Raw genomic sequence first — 19,401 nt, forward strand, 5'->3', positions numbered from 1 at the left:
AAAGTGATCTTTCCTACTGTAAACATTCAGAACAGTCAGAGGGGCCCTCGTTCATGTGTTTGTATCTCTGTAATAATTAATATCAAACAGGGTCCGGATCGATAAATTTGGGCAACAGAATCTGTAGGACCCCTCCCCAGAGGCCAGCAGAGTATATTTGCATTGTTAATAAGTGTTAGTGCTAGTTTTTTTTTTTTTTCCAATTTTTTTGGGCCTCTGGGCACCTTAAAAATGTGACCACCTCCAGCACGCAATAGCGGAGTCTGTGTGCACCGCAGAATCCGGGCCTGATTATCAATAACATAGTAAAAAGTAACAGCTTAGTTTTCGATGATTTTTTAAAGTTCAGTGCAGTGCAGAACCTTTTATCCGGAAAAACCAAAAAACCGGGAAACCCAGAAAACCGGCAAACCTTTCGCCAATTTTTCCCGCCATTTTTTAAAAAATGCGCATTTTTTTGGAAATTTTAGAAAAAACTCAGCTTTTTTTTTTCAAATATCTAAAAGAATATGAACGGTTTCTTAACCCATTCCATAATCAACCCGAAACCCCTTAACGCGCATGCCGCAGATAACGAACGGAGTTGCTTTTTTGCTACGTTGCAATAGCACTTTCTTCCCCATTTTGCTATCGGGATTTTAATGTTGTTTTTGCTGTTCAGCTTGCATTCGAAAATCGCTTCGCTTTATTACTTTTTTTGGCCCTGAATTAAATAGTGCAATAAAATACAAGGTTGCTAATATGTGCTGAAATATTCCTTAAATTTTACACAGTACATAACGGGAAAATAAACAATAGAGGGATAGGACAAAAAAGCAATTATTTTTATAACACTAATTATTTTATTCAATTATTATTATTATTATTATTTTTTTTTTTTTTTTTTTGCTTTTACCTCAGTATTATCATTTTTTTTTTTCTTTTTATACACTTAAGAAATCTTAAGAACTGTTAAATGTAAGATGATCTATCTTTCAAAAATGGCTCAACAAATCATTCTTTAAACAATTGGACTGATCGATACAACCTGTGAGTTGGACCTGTGGAATGGACCAAAAACGCTTTAATAACTGTGGGAATGATTTTCTAAGAGGATAAAAAGTATTCTTCGGTGCCTTCTGATACATTGTGGACCCTTCAAAACGACCTATACACACAGAGACTGGTCGGTTCTTTTATCCTAATTCCGATGACTTTTTAAAATCCCTTCTGAGTGTCCAGATATCAGTTGGCTCAAGCGTGGGAAGTATTTTTAAAGATAAATGCTTACAAAAGATCAAAACTTGCGGCTAATCCCCCTATTTCCCTAAAGGATACCTTTGTGCATACAACTAAAAGCCCCCAGCTGAGAGAGGAATCGGCCTGGGCGGATTCCCCTTAAGGAGGTACCCCCCCCCTTGGTGTCTTGTGGTCAACCCTTTCGCATTATTTTCGTACAACAATTCAGTTTGAATCAGAAAGGAATTTCAAAGCAAGCTTTACTGCTTGTACTTGGGAACATGTCTTCAGAAGAAAAAAAAAGAAAATTTTTGCTTGAAATCGAGTTGGATTGTTTTTTTTTTTTTAAAACATACTTGGATAAATTTTAGTTAGTTTCATAGGATTATTTACTAATTAAGGCAATTTGATTATTGAAAAGAAATCAAATGTTTTATTTCTATTTTTAAAATCTCATAAAAGAAGGTGCAATTAAAACATTGGAGCTATTTTAAAACAATAAATAAAATCTGAAAAAGAAAGGGAGAAAAGGAATGTTTAGTTTTGTATGAGTAAAGCGAAAAGAACTCAAGATATTATCATTTCATTTGTACTGTAGTATATATTTTATGTTTTGCATAGGAGTCAACTATTATGTATAATCAATGCGATCGTCATAATTTTTGTTTGTGAAATTAAAAATATTCAAAACTGTATCACTAAAAATTCATCAAAGGGTGCCGCGAATATAAAACATTATAATTTAAGTTTGAAAATATCACGATTCAAAAATGAATGAATATTAAAAAATAATAATGGTATACAAATAACTAAAAAGCATAGTAAACACATTATAATAATAAAAAAAAAACATACTCGTACAAAATTAAGATATGTAAGAAAATTAAAAAAATAATAGTGTGTAAAATAAATTATAAAATTTGAGGATTATGAACAATTTAACAAAGGTTGCTTGAGTAAGAAGGTGGATTTTTGATAACAAGAAAAAAATATTTCTGTTTCTTTGATTTATTCAGGCATAGAAATATTGGTAAATGAGTAAGGAAATATTTTCACACTTGTTCATCAGGAGTTCGAATGCCAGAATGCTAAGAAACAAAGCTTCCACGAAAAGATAAAAATATAATGCCTGATTATTTGAAGCATTATACGTGTCCCATCTAAGAGTAATTGAAGGGTTAATATCTTAGTAAAATAAAATAATTTACAACAAATTTCGTGAAATACTGTAAGTTACATCCCTTTTGTCTAAGGAAAAGAGCTTGATTACCGCTCGCCTAAAAGCACCAGAACCCAACAGAGAAGCGCAATAACAGGGTTCTGCCCCTGGAAGGATCGCCGACACATATTCGGCAGAGGCAAAAACTGCTAGAAACGCCGTGACGACACAGGATCGTCGAAGGCAGTTAGGAACCACTTTCTTGCGACGAGCCTGAATCGGCCGGGGCAGTTTTAACACAAACTGCGCGGCCGATCCTGTATCGGCCGGGGCAAAGAATGGGTTAATAAATACCATATTACTCATCTGTAATTCGGGAAAATGTTTACAAAAACGAACTTCAGAGAGTTATCCGTAACGCGGGGGTCTGAAATTTTCGTGTTTTATTCCAACTAAATACTAAAGAAATGAATATTGTAACATTCTAATGCTATATTTTATTGAATAGTCTCTAATTAAAGCCGTTTAGAGTGCAAGTGACATCGGAAAAGCGCGAGAAACACCAAAAACTAGATTTGCGAATTTTTTGGATAGTTGATGATGGAATCTAGAAATCGTTAAATGCAAGACTCATAAATCAAATTTCTATTGTAAAAGCAATAGTTATCAACAACTACCATAATCGCAAACACCAAACTTTTACAAGAAATTTTAATTAAAAAAAAGCGCATTCAAGAAAACAAATTCTTTCATACTGTGAGCATTATGTGTAGTGAAATTTAGACTTACTACACCGCTAGTAGAAGTGAACTTGCAAATAAAAATGTCCATAGCCTGAAGTTGGAAAGAAAAACACGTGAAGCATTTTTCCTCATGGAAAATCTGTATTTATTATCCACAAAGGATTACTTAAGTTGACGAACAACATCTTCATTGATATAAAAAAAACATTTAGACGAATAGACAAAGATTAGCCGCTAAAATACAACGATACATTCAGTTTTTACGAACATGCTGATTCCAAGGAATATATGGCATTTACGTAACATACAAAAATAAGCCTAAAGGCGTTTTAAGACTTTGAAATAGACATCACGTTGTATTACGCCCTGCCAGGAGTAAAGGGCACTGGCAGACATCACGAAATCACGTACAACACATTTTGCGGCTATGTGAGGTGAGAGAGAGAGCGAAAAAGATCGCTCGAAGTATTTAAAGGTCTTCACATGGCTGTCAAATTAAGAATATGCAAAATATAAGATGTGTTGCCAATGCAAGAAAGTTAAAGATATGTTGCCAATCAAAAAGTAACTCAATCTACAAAAAAATTCTCGCGGTTATAAGATACAATGAACTGGTGACTCGGTTCACCCAAAAGTTCATTCACTTGACTGAGTCATTGCAACCGATCGCACACATGACGTTACAACGTGATGCAATGTTTACATCGAAAAAGGATTGATACTGCATGATGCAAAAACGTTTTTTTTTTTTTTTTTTTTTTTTTTTTTTTTTTTTCAAATTAAGTGATTCTTTCACTTTTTGTGAAAGTTTAAATTAAAAATCTAACACATACAATAAAGTAGAAAAATCGCACATTTATGTTCAAAAACTTGTTGCTTGCCCTTCCCTTCATTTTCTTTTGTTTTAAAACATGGAAAAGTGGCTTTTTTCCCCTTTTCAAAATGAATGAGGGTCTCAGGTCTTATGGATAACTTACAATAATAAGCATTTCTGAAATGTTTTCTTCTTATTTTAATGTGTATTACTGTTTATTATAGTAATTTAAGTTTCATAAACAAACGGCCAATAGCGCTTTTTAGCGATCCAGAAAACCGGGAAATTCAGATATCCGGCACAGCAATGGTCCCGAACTTCTCGGATAATTGGTTCTCTACTGTAGTATTATTTTGGGAAAAACTTGCATATTATGCAATACGAAAAAAAGATAAAACATACGTACTAATCCATCTATAACTGTATGAGTTGAAATACCAGTTTTTTCCTTAGCAGTTTCAATCATGTCAGCTATTCTCTTTTGGCATTCCTCAAGTCCAACAAGCTGTTAAAATAGTATAATTATTGAAATTACATAAATTCAACACTGCCATTTTAACACAGATGATTTTTTTCCTTTTTCAAGTATATAAATGAGGAGTTTACTTTCAAAACAAATTATATCCACTTTTGGATAAAAACTTTTTTTTCAGAATCTCTAGTATAAGCCCTATCGACTCATGAATTTCTTTCTTCTCAAAGTGGTTTATATATACCGTTAAAAAATGCGTAAACAGTGGTTTTACCACCTAAAAGGTGTATATCGATTCCCTTATTTCTCGCCAGGTCTTTTACACAAACTGGAACCCATCCCTTATTTGCCAGTATCCAATCATTCACTTTCATATCGAAAGGGCACATATCCAAATTTGAATTTGCCACTTCTAACTCAAAAGTAGTTCACAAATAAAATGGCAGAGCAAGGCACTGATGGAGCATTTCCAATCAAGCATGATAAAAGTCCATATTAAGAGATCGCAGCACCTTGCGCAAATGTTATCAGTTAGGCAAGTGCGACCTCAAATTGTGATTATTAAATTAATGTTAAAAGTTAAACAATTAATATTACTATTAAATTGTGATTAATTAATGATTAAATTGATTAATTGAAAAATTGTGATTGAGGAATATTTTGTTTCAATTTTAAAGTTTATTTCTGAAGAAAATGTTTTTTTTTTTTGCAAAAGTGATGATGTTTTACACCAAAAGGGAATACATCCAAAATAAAATTGGCAATTTATGTCTGATAAAATTGTGGAAAAATTCCTAGACTTATGACAATATTCACTTGTTATTCTACCAAAACATGGTGAAAAATTCAAAATTCTAACAGTTAGTGTGTGTGAGTAAAACTTTTTTTTTTCGTTTTGCCAAGAAAATATGAAGAAAATAGAATCTGTTTTGAAAGTAAACTCCTCAAATGATTCTATGAGTTGGTAATCAGCAACTGCTCAAGTCTAATAAAGTGTCTCTTCATCTAGTGCTGCATTCCTCAAACTTTTTTGTTCTGTTTACGTATTAGTTAAAATATATTTGAGTTCCTTATACTTCGGCTTGCCAGATTTCTGAAATGTTCAACCAGGACACCGGAATGAATGGAGAAAACAATCTTACAACTTACAAATAAATGAATGGAGAAAAATGGAATTGAGTGAGTTTAATAACATTAAGCAATTGATAAACATAAGCCCCGATTCCATTGGGTGGGAACTACTTGGTTAAATACATTCAAGCCTGTCACATCCAATTTTTCCAGGAGAAAAACTTACTATGGTCAAATACTATGCACTCAATACATATTATGCTAAAGAACAGAGTACATATACATAAATCCCTCATATTAGCTCAAATAATCAAGAGGGAAAAATTGTTACTTAACTAGATACAGATTGAAATGCTTCTTAAACTGATTTCAATACAAAATTAGTGTGAAGTTCAGCATATTTTCAATGCTTCTTATAACTCGGGGACGGTGCCAGAGGACTGGAAGCTGGCTAACATAACGCCACTCTTCAAGAAGGGGTCTAAAGGTATTGCTGGGAATTATAGACCTGTAAGTTTGACTTCGGTGATTTGTAAGATTTTCGAAACTTTGATCAAAATTAAGATCATGATGTTCTTAGAGACTAATAGTCTGTTGACTAGTTTGCAGTATGGTTTCAGGAAAGGTAAATCCTGTACTACTAATTTATTGCATTTCTACGACAAGGTTACCTCAGCTTTAGATAACAAAAAATGTGTGGATGTTGTTTATATTGATTTTCAAAAAGCTTTTGACAAGGTACCGCATGTTGCTCTTCTCAGCAAGTTAGCTGACATAGGAATAGGAGGAAAACTTTACTTTGGGTTAGAAATTGGCTTACTGGTAGGAAGCAAAGAGTAGTTGTGAGAGGAAATCATTCTAATTGGAGTGATGTTTTAAGTGGGGTTCCTCAGGGATCAGTTTTAGGGCCTCTTTTGTTTATTATATTTATGAATGACATCAATGAAAATATTTCTGGAAGCATGAATTGTTTTGCTGACCATAGGCGGATTTAGGACCGAGTTCCTGGGGGGGCAGGATTTTTTTTTAGCAAAATTTTTATTGCCTCCCTCTCCTCACTCCCATGTTTTTGTCTGTTTCCTGTGATGCATAAGTCCATGCTTTACTTTTTTGTGTGTTGTTTTCATTAATGTGTGTTTTCATGCTGTCCTTTATGAATTGACCTTAAGAAAGGCAGCTAGTATCAAGAGAGTGACGCAAGGCTCCCTTTTAAGTGGGAAATAGAATATCTCCAATTTTAGGGGGCCGGGGATTTCTCCCCCGGAGGAAATTTTGTAAAATGGGTATAAAATTCTGCATTTTGAAGTCTTTTAAAGGTTAATTGGATATACATAGAAATTGATAACTAGATTATACAGTTGTACAATATTGTTCAAACTCTGTAAGAAACAGCCATTTTAAGTTTGAAAGAAAAAATAAACTATAGATTTCTCATTACAACAACCTTTTTTTAATTATAAGTAGTGCAGAAAAAGAAAAGGAATAGAAATAGTGTAGCTTTTTTTTTCCTGGCTAAACAGACTAACAATATGCAGTTGAAGTAATTGGAGCTTACTTTGCTTAAGATTTTCAAAGACTTATCTAATTATTTTCAAGGACTCTAGAACAATTAAAATTATTTATCACACTTCATTTGTACTTTCAAGTCTGATATTTTAGTACTTGATTGTAAATTTTTACAGCCCTGTTCTTTGTGAGAAATCGCTATTTTAAATTTAAAAGAAAAAAGAAACCATAGATTTCACATGACAACAATTTTTCTTCAGTTGCAAGTGGGGCAGAAAATGAAAAAAAAAAAAGAAGTAGTGTGTATTTTTTTCCGTGCTAAACAAATAGACAATATGCAGAAGAAGTAAGACAAAAGCAATCAATACAAAAGAATTTCCAAAATACTGCATTCGGGATTGAATAAATAGCAAGATATGAAACATGTGAGTCACAAAAATTTAATTCAAATAATATGTTACAAACGTGAGATCCATGTTTTTTACTTTTAATACAGGATGTGGCAAGGAGCTGAATTTGACAAATTTTAGCATCCCTCCCCCACTACCATTTGTTAAAAATTTTAAAATTTAAGGTTTGTAGCCACACGTTTCCAAATATTCAAGGTTTTCAAGCACTTAAATATGAAATTAGTTTTTTCAAGCCATTTCCATTTTTTAAGGAACGAATCATGAATTTTTTTTTGGGAGTTAGGGACTTACTTCAAAACATTGGCCCTAAGCAATAGCGTGTTTATCTTATGGGCAAATTCGGCCCTGTTTGTAATTCATTATTACCTGCAAACTTTTGCTTGTAATTTTTACGAAAATTCGACAGTTTTTAGTTGAAGGATTTTTACGATTTTACCAATCTTTGTTAAGTTTTTATAGACTTTTATAAAATTGCAGTAAATTTTTCCAAAACTTTTGATGACTAAATTATTTGGATTTCAAAAATGACAAGGACAGACTCACTTAGACTTAGATGTTAATGACTTACCTTACTTTTTAAACAGTATTTATAAAATAAGTAAAATTGTACTCTCCCTCTAAGTAAAAAGATTCATTTAATCAGAATACTCAGATAACTGAAATTTATTCAGTTGGCGATAGTATTTATTTTCTCTCTCTCTCTTAAAAAAAGAGAGAGAGAAAGAAGGGAAAAAAACTATGTTTTTTAGAATTTCTCAAAAGGCCAATTAATCTACTCCATGACAGCTGTACTATATGTATTTAATGTTCGTTTTTTTTTTCTCTCATCAGAAAAGAACATTCGCTTTTCTCTTCATTTTCATTGAACTATTCAAAAAAGAAAAAGTCATGATTTTTTTGTTTTAAGATTCCGGAAGATGTATTGTTATTATATTAAGTCCTCCGAAACCGAAACTGAGGGGCATTGCCCCCCTATGCCCCCCTAATATAAATCCACCCATGCCCTTCTGAATTGTTCAAAAAAAAAAAAAATAATTTTTTTTTTAATTTTTGGAAGATGTGTTGTTACTACATAAAGTCCTCCCAAAACTGGGGGGGCATTGCCCCCCTCTGCCCCCCCATAAATCCGCCCATGTTGCTGACGATGTAAAAGTTATGGGGATTGTCGAAAATGAAGAACAAGTAAAACAGCTGCAAGAGGATTTAGTTCATATTACTAAGTGGGCAGATAAATGGGGTATGGCAGTTAATGTAGGGAAATGTCAAGTGCTACACTTAGGTCATGGAAATAAGCGTATGAGATATCGTTTACAGGGTTCAATCATAAATCAGGCAGAAAATGTTATGGATCTGGGTGTCTTTATAAATCAGGACTTCAAGTTTAGTCAACAGTGCAGTATTGCTAGTAACAAAGCCAACAAAATGCTTGGGTTCATCAATAGATCTATTTCAAACAAATCTAAGAAAGTTCTTCTGCCTTTATATAGGAGTTTAGTAAGACCTCATTTGGAGTATGCTGTTCAGTTTTGGTCGCCTTATCTGAAGAAAGATATTTTTGTATTGGAAAGGGTTCAAAGAAGGGTAACTAAATTAGTAAGGGGACTCTCAGATTTAGATTATGATACCAGATTTAATAGGCTTAACATGTATAGCCTGGAGCAAAGGAGAGTCAGAGGGGACATGATTCAGTTATTTAAATTTATTAAAATGAAAGATTTAAATGGATTAAATTTTTGCGGGAAAAGCAGGACAAGGGGTCATTGTTTTAAGCTATTTAAATCTCAGGCTAACTTGGAAATCAGGAAAAACTACTACTTTAGCAGGGTCGTGGGCACTTGGAATAGCTTACCGGAAGAGGCGGTAATGAGCAAGGGAGTGGATAGCTTTAAGAGGGTCATTGATCTTCATTAGGGACTAATTAATTGACTAGGACCAGCCTAGCTGGGCCCAGAGCCTGTTGCTGGTCGTCACATTTGTATTTGTATTTGTATATAGTCAACCACTAATAAGCACATAATTGAGAGATGGTATGCATGGCCTGATTATGACACATGAGGCAACATTTCACAACGGCATTACACAATCTTTTGACAATTAGAAAAAAACGAAAGAATAGTACACTAGCAACCCAGTAAGCAAAATATCTTGCCTCAGTATTGCATAAAGGTTGACATGCAAGAAAAATCATCTTGCATTAATGCTGCCTCAATGTTGTTATGTTACTCCATTTATGCTGTCAGCAGGCTGCCACAATATTGACTGACAAGGTGTATGCAGCATAATATCAGGAAAATATCAAGGTAGGCTGCTTTTGTAATATTGCATACGTATTGATATGACAGGATAATATCAAGATGTTGTCATGACAGCATGAAATCAAGGTCTAGGCAAGATGATCTTGCTTTTGTAATCTTGCATACGTATTGATATGACAGGATAATATCAAGATGTTGTCATGACAGCATGAAATCAAGGTCTAGGCAAGATGATCTTGCTTTTGTAATATTGCATACGTATTGATATGACAGGAAAATGTCAGGATACATTGACATGACAGTATGAAATCAGCACGTTTGCAAGGTGTTTTATTTATTGATTTATTTGTATTATGTTCACTTTAAACTCGAGAATTAAATTTCATTCTTTAATTATTTCTGTTATTCTTCAAGATAGTTTTCTAGCCTAAGAATATTTTCTTAAAGCTGACATCTGATCGGAAATTCATATAAGGGTATTAATAGTATTCGCAATTCAATTTAAAAAATGAAAGTTTCTTCGTTTTGCGTAATACTTGACTTATTTTTTTAATTCATGCTTCTAATTGTTATTATAAAGACATAAAATGCCTAGTTAGGAATAATTGCGGAAGTTTTTATAACATATTTAGGAGTAAAGAAAGCAAAATAATAAATAAGTAAATAAATACAATAAAGTACATTTCCAAATGGATGTCAGCATTGAAAATATCCCATTGACAAAGCACACGAATTTATCTTAAAGAATAACATAAATAACCATTGAATAAAATTAATCTTACTCGTGAGGCTGAAGTGATAATGCGAAATTCTGGGCTTCATGTCCTTTGTTTCAAAGTCTAGGGACGAAAAAAGTTATTTTCGGCCATTTTTAACATTGATCGCACATCGTCTGCGATATGACTTGTTTAGTACTATATTAATAAACAAATGCCGTTATCAGTCATTCATAAGTTATTCCTAAAACAATACGATTCCACACTAATAACTAAGCAACCAACTTAACGAAGCCTAAAGAAATGCAACGCCACGTGCAGCTCCTCTGAACCGACTGAACCAGAGGTCGAAGGAGAAAGATGTGCCAGCAAAGCGAGGGACGCTGGGTAGAAAGAATTGTACGCATGCGCAAGTATCAACGAAGGTCCACCTGTTCTATTGTGTGCTAATTACCTTGACGGCGACAGCATGAAATCAATATCATCTTGACGGCGTCAACATGTATGCAATGTTGTTATTGTAAGATAATATCAATATTGATATTTTAAGATGAATGCAATGTTGCATACGTGTTGTTATTGTAATATTGCTTTTTAACCTTTATGCAAGCTTTATGCAGTATGAAACACGTCAATATTGACGCCGTCAGTATAATATCAAGATCTGTCAAGGTTGATGCAAGAAGTTTTGCTAGTAGGGAAATAAGCTAATATACTATGAAGTAGTATAAAACAGCATTTACCCAATTACAGAAAATTTCTCCTTTTTCTAGTCAAAAACTTACTATTCTTTTAAATGTTGACTGAAAAATAATCTTGTTGTGATGAAGACACGATAAAATTTTTCAGTTTTCCTAACTTTTTATCACTAACCCTGGCTTTTCATTCACCGATAGAGGGCGCTAGTGTTGCTGGGGTGATATTTTGCTGCTCCTGAGATAAGTGATTTTTTACTGTAATTGTTTATTTTACTGCTTTAATTTCAGTATTTTTATTGTATTTTATCATATAATTAAGTATTTTTGTGCTTTTAAGTCTTATTTTTGATTTACTTGTTTTCTTAAAGTGTTTTTCTATTCTTTGTAGCTAAGCCTAAAATGTGCTGATTTCTTGTTGTTAAGCCTGAGTGCTCTGTTAAGTGTGTAACTTGTTTATTTTAATTTACTGCTTGTCTTAGGATTTTGTAATTTTTGTATTTTTACTTCCAATGCTTTCTAATTCTAATAATTAGTTTTATTTCTTCAATTTTGCATTTTTGTATTGACTTTTAAGTGTACCATTTTGAGCTAGAATGGGGGTTATATGCATAATGAAGGAGGTTAAAAGTGGTAAAGGGGACAAGTGGATTTCTTGTGACCTATGTCAGATGTTCTGCTTGTTTAAGGGGAAGGATGAGTCTGAGAAGGATTTCATTTGCACTAACTGTGTTGAACTCTCAGAAATCAGAGTTAGGATGCTTACTTTGGAGGGTGAGTTAGCATTAGGCTGTAGGAGTGTAGATGGGGTAAACACTCCAGAGGGAAAGGGGGAAGTTAGTAAAAAGGAGGTGGGCATCAGCTGTGTGTTAGATAGTGGGAATATTCCAGAGGTAAAGGAGGAAGTTAGTAAAAAGGAGGTGGGCATTAGCTGTGCGTTAGATAGTGGGAATATTCCAGACGTAAAGGGGAAAATTATTGCTGAGGCAACAGACTGGGAAACAAAGGGTATAATTTTGGGAGATTCAATGGTGCGTGAGGTGAGAAACTCAATAGGCAGAGTTAGACGTAAGGTGGCTAGATGTTGTTTGTCAGGGGCTCGGGTAAGAGATGTAAATAGGGTTCCTGAAAAGAAGGGGGTTTTTAATAAAGAGGATGTAGTTACTTTGTGGGTGAGAACTACCGATGTAGGCCATAGTAACAACAATGAGTTTACTAAGGAATGGAATTCCCTATAGGCCACCCAACTTAAGCCAGGGTCAAGATGAACAGATGTTTAGTATTATTAGTGACATTTCGAGCAAGGGGTCAGTCATTATAATGGGAGATTTTAATTTTCCAGGAATTGATTGGAATAATTTTTACCATAGTAATAGCAGAGAAGAGGAATTTTTGAAAGTCATTGGTGACTGTTTTATAGATCAAATTGTAACTCAGGGTACTCGACAGGACGCGATTTTGGATCTAGTTTTTAGTGATACGGAAGGTTCTGTTCAGGGGTTATATGTAGGGGAACACATTGGACACAGTGATCACAACAGTATTAGGTTTGGGATTAAATTTGATACGCACAAAGTAGAGAATTTTAGGTTTGTGCCCAATTTCAGAAATACTGATTTTGTGGCACTTAGGCAGAGTTTGAAAGCAGTTTTTTCTTCTGGATTGGACAATAGCGATGTGAATCTTCAGTGGGCAGAGTTTAAGGAAAAGCTAGTGAAAACGGTTGGTGATCATGTTTCTTTTTTTAGGAGGAAGGATGTCAACACTAAAATTTGGCCAATGTGGTTCTCCAGGGAAACTAAAGATGCTCTAAATTACAAGCAAGCTGCTTTTCACAGGTTTAGAGAAACTGGTCACAGTGCAGATGGGCTCCAATATTGTAAGGCAAGGCGTAGATTTAAGTATTTGGTACGGATTCAGAAAAGAGAGTTGGAGCAAAGACTGGCAGATAACATAAACAGGAATCCCAAGAAGTTTTTTGCATACGCAAATTCGGGGAAAGTTCGAAATAGTCATATTGGGTCACTGGTTGATGAACACGGAATTTTAATTCAGGACGATAGTGATATTGCTAATGTTCTTAATAACTTTTTTTCGAGTGTTTTTAACAATAACTGTATCTCAACAGTTGACACCAACAAGACACAAGCTATAGTACAGCTTGAGGACTTTGTATTTTTCAGGGATGACGTTTTACTTCATTTGAAAAAAATTAAAGAGACTAGGGCTCCAGGACCTGATAATATTTATCCAAAAATTTTAGTTGAATGTGCGGAGGAATTAGCAGATGTAATCGTAAATATTTTCAATGCTTCTTATAACTCGGGGACAGTGCCAGAGGACTGGAAGCTGGCTAACATTACACCGCTCTTCAAGAAAGGGTCTAAAGGTAGTGCGGGAAGTTATAGACCTGTGAGTCTAACTTCGGTGGATTGCAAAATTTTTGAAACATTGATAAAAATTAAGATAGTAAATTTTCTAGAGACTAATAATCTATTGACTAGTTTTCAGTACGGTTTCAGGAAAGGTAAATCTTGCGCAACTAATTTATTACATTTCTATGACAAAGTTACCATGGCTTTGGACAATAAGAAGCCTGTAGATGTTGTTTACATTGATTTTCAAAAAGCTTTCGATAAGGTACCGCATGTTGCTCTACTTAGCAAATTAGCTGATAGGAGGGAAAACTTTCATTTGGGTAAAAAACTGGCTGACCGGAAGGAAACAAAGGGTAGTTGTGAGGGGAAATTATTCTAATTGGAGTGAGGTTTTAAGCAAGGTTCCTCAAGGATCAGTGTTAGGGCCTGTTTTGTTCATTGTTTTTATGAACGATATTCACAAAAATATTTCTGGGAACATGAATTGTTTTGCTGATTATGTCAAAGTTATGGGGACTGTAGAAAATAAAGAACAAGCAAAACAGCTGCAAGAGGATCTAGATCATATTACGGAGTGGGCTGATAAATGGGGTATGGCTGTTAATGTTGGGAAATGTCAAGTGCTACATTTAGGGCATGGAAATAAGTGTACAAGTTATTATTTGCAAGGTTCAGTCATTAGTCAGGCAGACAAAGTTACTGATCTGGGGGTCTTAATAAGTCAGGATTTAAAGTTTAGCCAACAGTGCAGCATTGCTAGTAACAAGGCCAATAAGATGCTTGGGTTTATCAATAGATCTATTTCAAACAAATCTAAAGAAGTTCTTCTGCCCTTATATAGAAGTTTGGTAAGACCTCATTTGGAATATGCTGTTCAGTTTTGGTCTCCTTATCTTAAGAAAGATATTAATGTATTGGAAAGGGGTCAAAGGCGAGCTACAAGGCAATTTATCTCAAGGAACTGGACTTTCTCACTTAGACTATGATTCCAGGCTTAGAAGGCTAAAAATGTACAGTCTTGAGCAAAGAAGAGACCGAGGGGACATGATTCAGTTCTTTAAATTTATAAAAGTAAGATATAAGATGTTACAGGGCTGAAGTTTAGCACTGAAAACAGGACAAGGGGTCATTGTTTTAAGCTATTTAAATCTCAGGCTAATATGGATGTTAGGAAAAATTATCATTTTAGCACGGTAGTGGAACCTTGGAACAGTTTACCCGAAGAGGTGGTAATGAGCAAGGGAGTAGATAGTTTTAAGAGGGCCATTGATCTTCACTGGGGATTGTAAATTGACTAGGATCAGTCTAGCTGGGCCCAGAGCCTGTTGCTGGTCGTCACTTTTGTATTTGTATTGAAGTTTGTCATTTAAAAAAAAATCTAGGACACCCTTCTTACAGGTGCCCCAGTCACTTTTGCTTCACTTTAAAAAAAAAAGTCACTTCATAGTTGAACAACAAATCTATGTAGTGGAAACAATTACCAAATAATTGCTGGATAGGCCTTCAACAGTACACAAAACTTCTCCAGTTCCTCTTACTAAAACTAACTTTGATACAGACGCCCCACTGCAAAATAAAAATAATAATCACAATCATAATATTAAGGGAAACAAATGTGAAAAAAATGAGATTATTTTAAGCTAATTTAGTGCAATAAAAGTTTTTTTTAAAGGTGAGGGGATACCCTTCTACACCACAAAATAGTTTTTCGGCCATGTTTCGTTCACGGCGATTAGTGAAGCAGTGAATAGATTGATACGGAAAGCACAAATAAAGTTTACAATATACTAGTACACTGAAACAACTTCTAGGTTTGCATATGAAGTCTGTTTGATAAATTGTACACACTCAATAACACCCAACTAGAAATCAGAAATTTGAATAAAAACGAAACACTAGCAGACAGCCCTGTGCCCTGCTGTCTGCGGAACCGGTCGACGTGAAAAAAGCAGCAAGATAAAAGATAAAATGTTTATCTATAACTACGAGGCTTTGCATAATCCGCAGACTTGAAGAGTTCATTTTTAAAAATAAATGAATATAAAGCGTATACACAATTTATAATTCTAAAAGAAAATTAAACAAACTATTATTGAAGGAGAAATGTGAATAAAAATTGTACTGATGAACAAAATCCTTAAAATCACACTAAAAGTGAAGAAGGAATAAAACTATCACGTGATAAACAAAGTGCTACAAAGATTGATAAAGTAACCCAAACATATTTTTTCATATTAATGCAGTTGAATTTGTACATATACTGGAAAAACTAAAAACGCGTAAAAAAAAAAAGAACTTGAATCGATAATTTGAAAGGGACGGGCTGGCCCATCGACCCACGGGTTGATGCACCCTCCCGCACGTACGCCCCTTGCGCCCTCAAACTTTTGCGTCGTATTTTTTCCAGCACCCGCGAAACTTGGCGCCTTTTCTTTTCTTTTTGCTTCTTTTGGGAGTCAAGATTGACGCAAGGGCAAGGGCAGGGCCTGATTACCCAAAAGGCTCAGGCAGCTTGAACTCCCCCTCAGAATTAACAGGGGGCCCAAAAATGACTTAAAAACTTCGCGATATACTTTTTATCACATTTGATAAATTGTTTTATGAAATGATAAATCTGAAACAACAACTAACCAGGGTGCTTATTCCAAGCTCGAAATTCACCTTGCGAGATTAGTTCTGATCGCCTCACTAGATGGCGCTATAGGGAAAAAAAGCGGTCTCGAAAGGAAATTCTCGCAAGTAGCGATTCCAATCGCCAAAAGAAGGGGAAAAGTGACTTTTCGGGCGCTTATTTGCGGAGCGAAATCTCAAAACTGCCCTAAAGTAGGTGAGATTGTGCGATTTTTGTGATACAATTTGGGAGTTTGTCTTTCTGAAAAGTATTGGCTCGCGAGGAAAATGAATTTGGATGTTGCCAAACTTGAAGATGGTGCAGGGGGCAAGGGGGGGGGGGGATTAAAACTGCACTGGGGGGGAGGGGGCAAGTGGTTTTCCGTTAAATTTTTGTGATACAAAAATGGGAGTTAGTTTTTCTGAAAGGTATTGGCAAGCAGAAAACAAATTACAATGTTACGAACCTTGAACATAGTGAAGGAGAGGGAGGAGGATTAAAACTGCGCTGGGGGGGGGGAGCAAGTGGTTTTCCGTTAAATTTTTGTGACACAAAAATGGGAGTTAGTTTTTTTTGAAAGGTATTACCAAGCAGAAAACAAATTAGAATGTTACGAACCTTGAACATAGTGAAGAGGAGGGAGGAGGGTTAAAACTGCGCTGGGGGGCAAGTGGTTTTCCGTTAAATTTTTGTGACACAAAAACGGGAGTTAGTTTTTCTGAAATGTATTGGCAAGCAGAAAACAAATTAGAATGTTAGAAACCTTGAACATAGTGAGGGGGGGGTTGAAAAAGTGGTTGTCCGTGGAATTTTTGTGATAAAATTACGGCAGTTGGTTTTTCTGATAGGTATTGGCACGAGGAAAACGAATTAGGATGTGGCCAACCCCAAAAATGGTGCAGGGGGGGGGGGTATAACTGCAAACATAAAATAGGTATAGATGCAACATTTTTCGCTTTACAACAAGTTTTCAAAGCTTAAAATGCTTAATTTAACTAATAACAACATTATAATGCACAAACATCAGAATTAAATTGCAGACACGTGTTAAGAGCTTCTTTTTCAATGTAAAATGTTAGTTTGTGAATGAAAATGCATTCGGCTACGGTTGATAACTTCCATTGATTCCACTTTCTTGTAACCAAACCCATCATTTAGGAATTAAGGTAAGGGTGGAGGGGGGGGGAATCGGGGGCACTCCAAATTTTCATGATATAATGCATTTGAAATAATTAAGGGGCTAGGAATTTCCTACTCCCTCTTATTTTTTTGACCGTTCGACGGCCTGCACAAATGCGTCTAGGGCAAATTTTATGTAAAAAGCGTTTATAAATTTTATTTTTCTTTTGTACATTATCCCACTTAAAATTTAGTTTTTTCACAAAAGTACTAGTTGTTTCTGAAAATTGTATGAATTTCAAATTTACACAGAATATACAATCCCTTTTTTTTTTTACGTTTTAGCGGGGGGGGGGGGGTGACATCACAAATTACCGACCCGGGTGTCACCCATGCTAGGTACGCCACAGACGTAGGTAATTTTTTTTTCTTTTTGTCTTCTTTTGCTATAAAATCCTCCTCCCCCCTTTTTTCTTAAATTCTTTATTTATTACCTACTGTCAATATTCAATTTCAATTGAATTCAATTTGTAAGAAAATTTGTTATTTAATTTGATATTGATTAACTAATTACAAAACAGTAGAAAGGCTGGTAATTTCTGGGGAGTTGTTTCTAAAATTTGATTTTCCATTTCGCCAACATCAAAATTAGCAATATTATATAAATACTGTATTCGATTATACTGTAAGCATTTGTAAATTGACTGCTATATAATATGATGCATTTCAGGAAAAGAGAATGCTTCAAAATGCTCCTTTTTTCTTTTCTTCTTCAATTTAGGATCTTTCCTTTGGGTTGAACTTTAAAGTTCTTTATCAGCTGAAGAGAAATAATGATTGAAAAATTTATTCCTTTTACGAATATTTTTCAATATACATTTACAGCAGCAGAGTATTTATTTATTTTAAACTGCTCTTGTAACCAAGATTGCTGTTTTGACTTTTTAATCTTGAAAATAAATATGGAGTTGTGTAATCATAGGTACAAGTTGCTTGTTTTGAAAAAAAAAATCTAGAAAAGTACTGTTTTGAGGATATCTTAAGATTGGGTCTTGGAAAACAATACCTAGAAAAAATGGAATTTGAAAACCGGAATATTGAAGAAGTAATACTTTTTATTTAGCATATGTTTATTTAATTATAATTTTAAAGGAGAAGAGAAAAAAAAAATCTGGAACATGTCTTTGAAACTGAGATTGTTGTTATAATTGCAACTGCAGCGGAGGGAGAGTTGGTTTTCGCATTACTAATCCTAATATGGAAGATTATATATTCTGTTATGTCTGCTCCCATCCCCAAAAGCTCAATTAGCACAACAAACCTTTTACATTTTGTAGGGGTGCCCCTCCCCCCCCCCGAATATCCGGAAGACTCCCCCTCCAAAAGCAAGAGCCCCCCAAATAAAAAAATACCCCTCAAGCCCCTTTAAAAATTTCAATGGCGCAGTCAGCACCATCCCCTAACCCCCCCCCCCTACATTTTAGTGTTTTTTATTCAATTTGAATTAGCAGATTTTTTCATCAAGACTTTTGGATGCCTCTAAACCTTTCGCACTCTGCACTTCATTAGACACGGCAACAACATAATATTCAATCCACGATTACGAACTATTTATAATTTTTCATCTGCATTTATGACGGTTAAGATTTTTTTTAGTATCATTATTTTTTTTAAGTTATTATTATTATTTCGATTATAGTTTCTTGGAAAAAATATATTTCATATAAGACATTCTTACTAATATAGATGGTGTTATATAGTAAATCAACAAAATTTACGGATAATTTTTATCAAATTTATGTATTGGCTGTTTTAACCTCTTCGATTTTTGTTTTAGACACTGTAATATTGAAATATGCAAAAAATACGACTTACTTTTTGCCATTCGACTAAGCTTTTTGCACCGGAGCCCTCTGCCATTTTTCCTTTGTGTACTATTTTTTTAAATTCTCGGAGAATTAATTTTTAAGAACATCTGGATTTGCTTCAAGAAAATCTAAAATTATTTCGGTGTGATTCTTTGTAACGTAAAATGTATTCTTTGAAGTCGTCAAAGTTCGCGCTTTTCCGTGCAAGGATTAAACAAAACAAAACTAGTTGCACTGAAAGGACATTGGTTGGAAGAAGTCACGTGTACCTCCTGGCCGACCAAACTAATCGAAAAAATCGGCGCCTCTTCGAGAGACAGCTGCGAGCTGTTCAGAATTCAACGTTGCGAGATTTTTTCGACAACA

General features: G+C 34.5%; 1 protein-coding gene across 1 annotated transcript in view; it reads right to left on the reverse strand.

Annotated features, from left to right (window-relative positions):
• LOC129230244 (N-acetyl-D-glucosamine kinase-like) overlaps positions 1-15,368 on the reverse strand; it is a 68,485-nt gene extending 53,117 nt beyond the window's left edge. Inside the window, 3 exon segments of the mRNA XM_054864648.1 lie at positions 4,341-4,439; positions 14,919-15,003; positions 15,122-15,368. Coding sequence (XP_054720623.1) covers positions 4,341-4,439; positions 14,919-15,003; positions 15,122-15,153 — 216 coding nt within the window. The 5' untranslated portion in view covers positions 15,154-15,368.
• Between the last annotated feature and the right edge of the window lie 4,033 nt (positions 15,369-19,401).

Source organism: Uloborus diversus, chromosome 1 (genome assembly GCF_026930045.1).
Source record: "Uloborus diversus isolate 005 chromosome 1, Udiv.v.3.1, whole genome shotgun sequence".
Lineage (NCBI taxonomy): Eukaryota > Metazoa > Arthropoda > Arachnida > Araneae > Uloboridae > Uloborus > Uloborus diversus.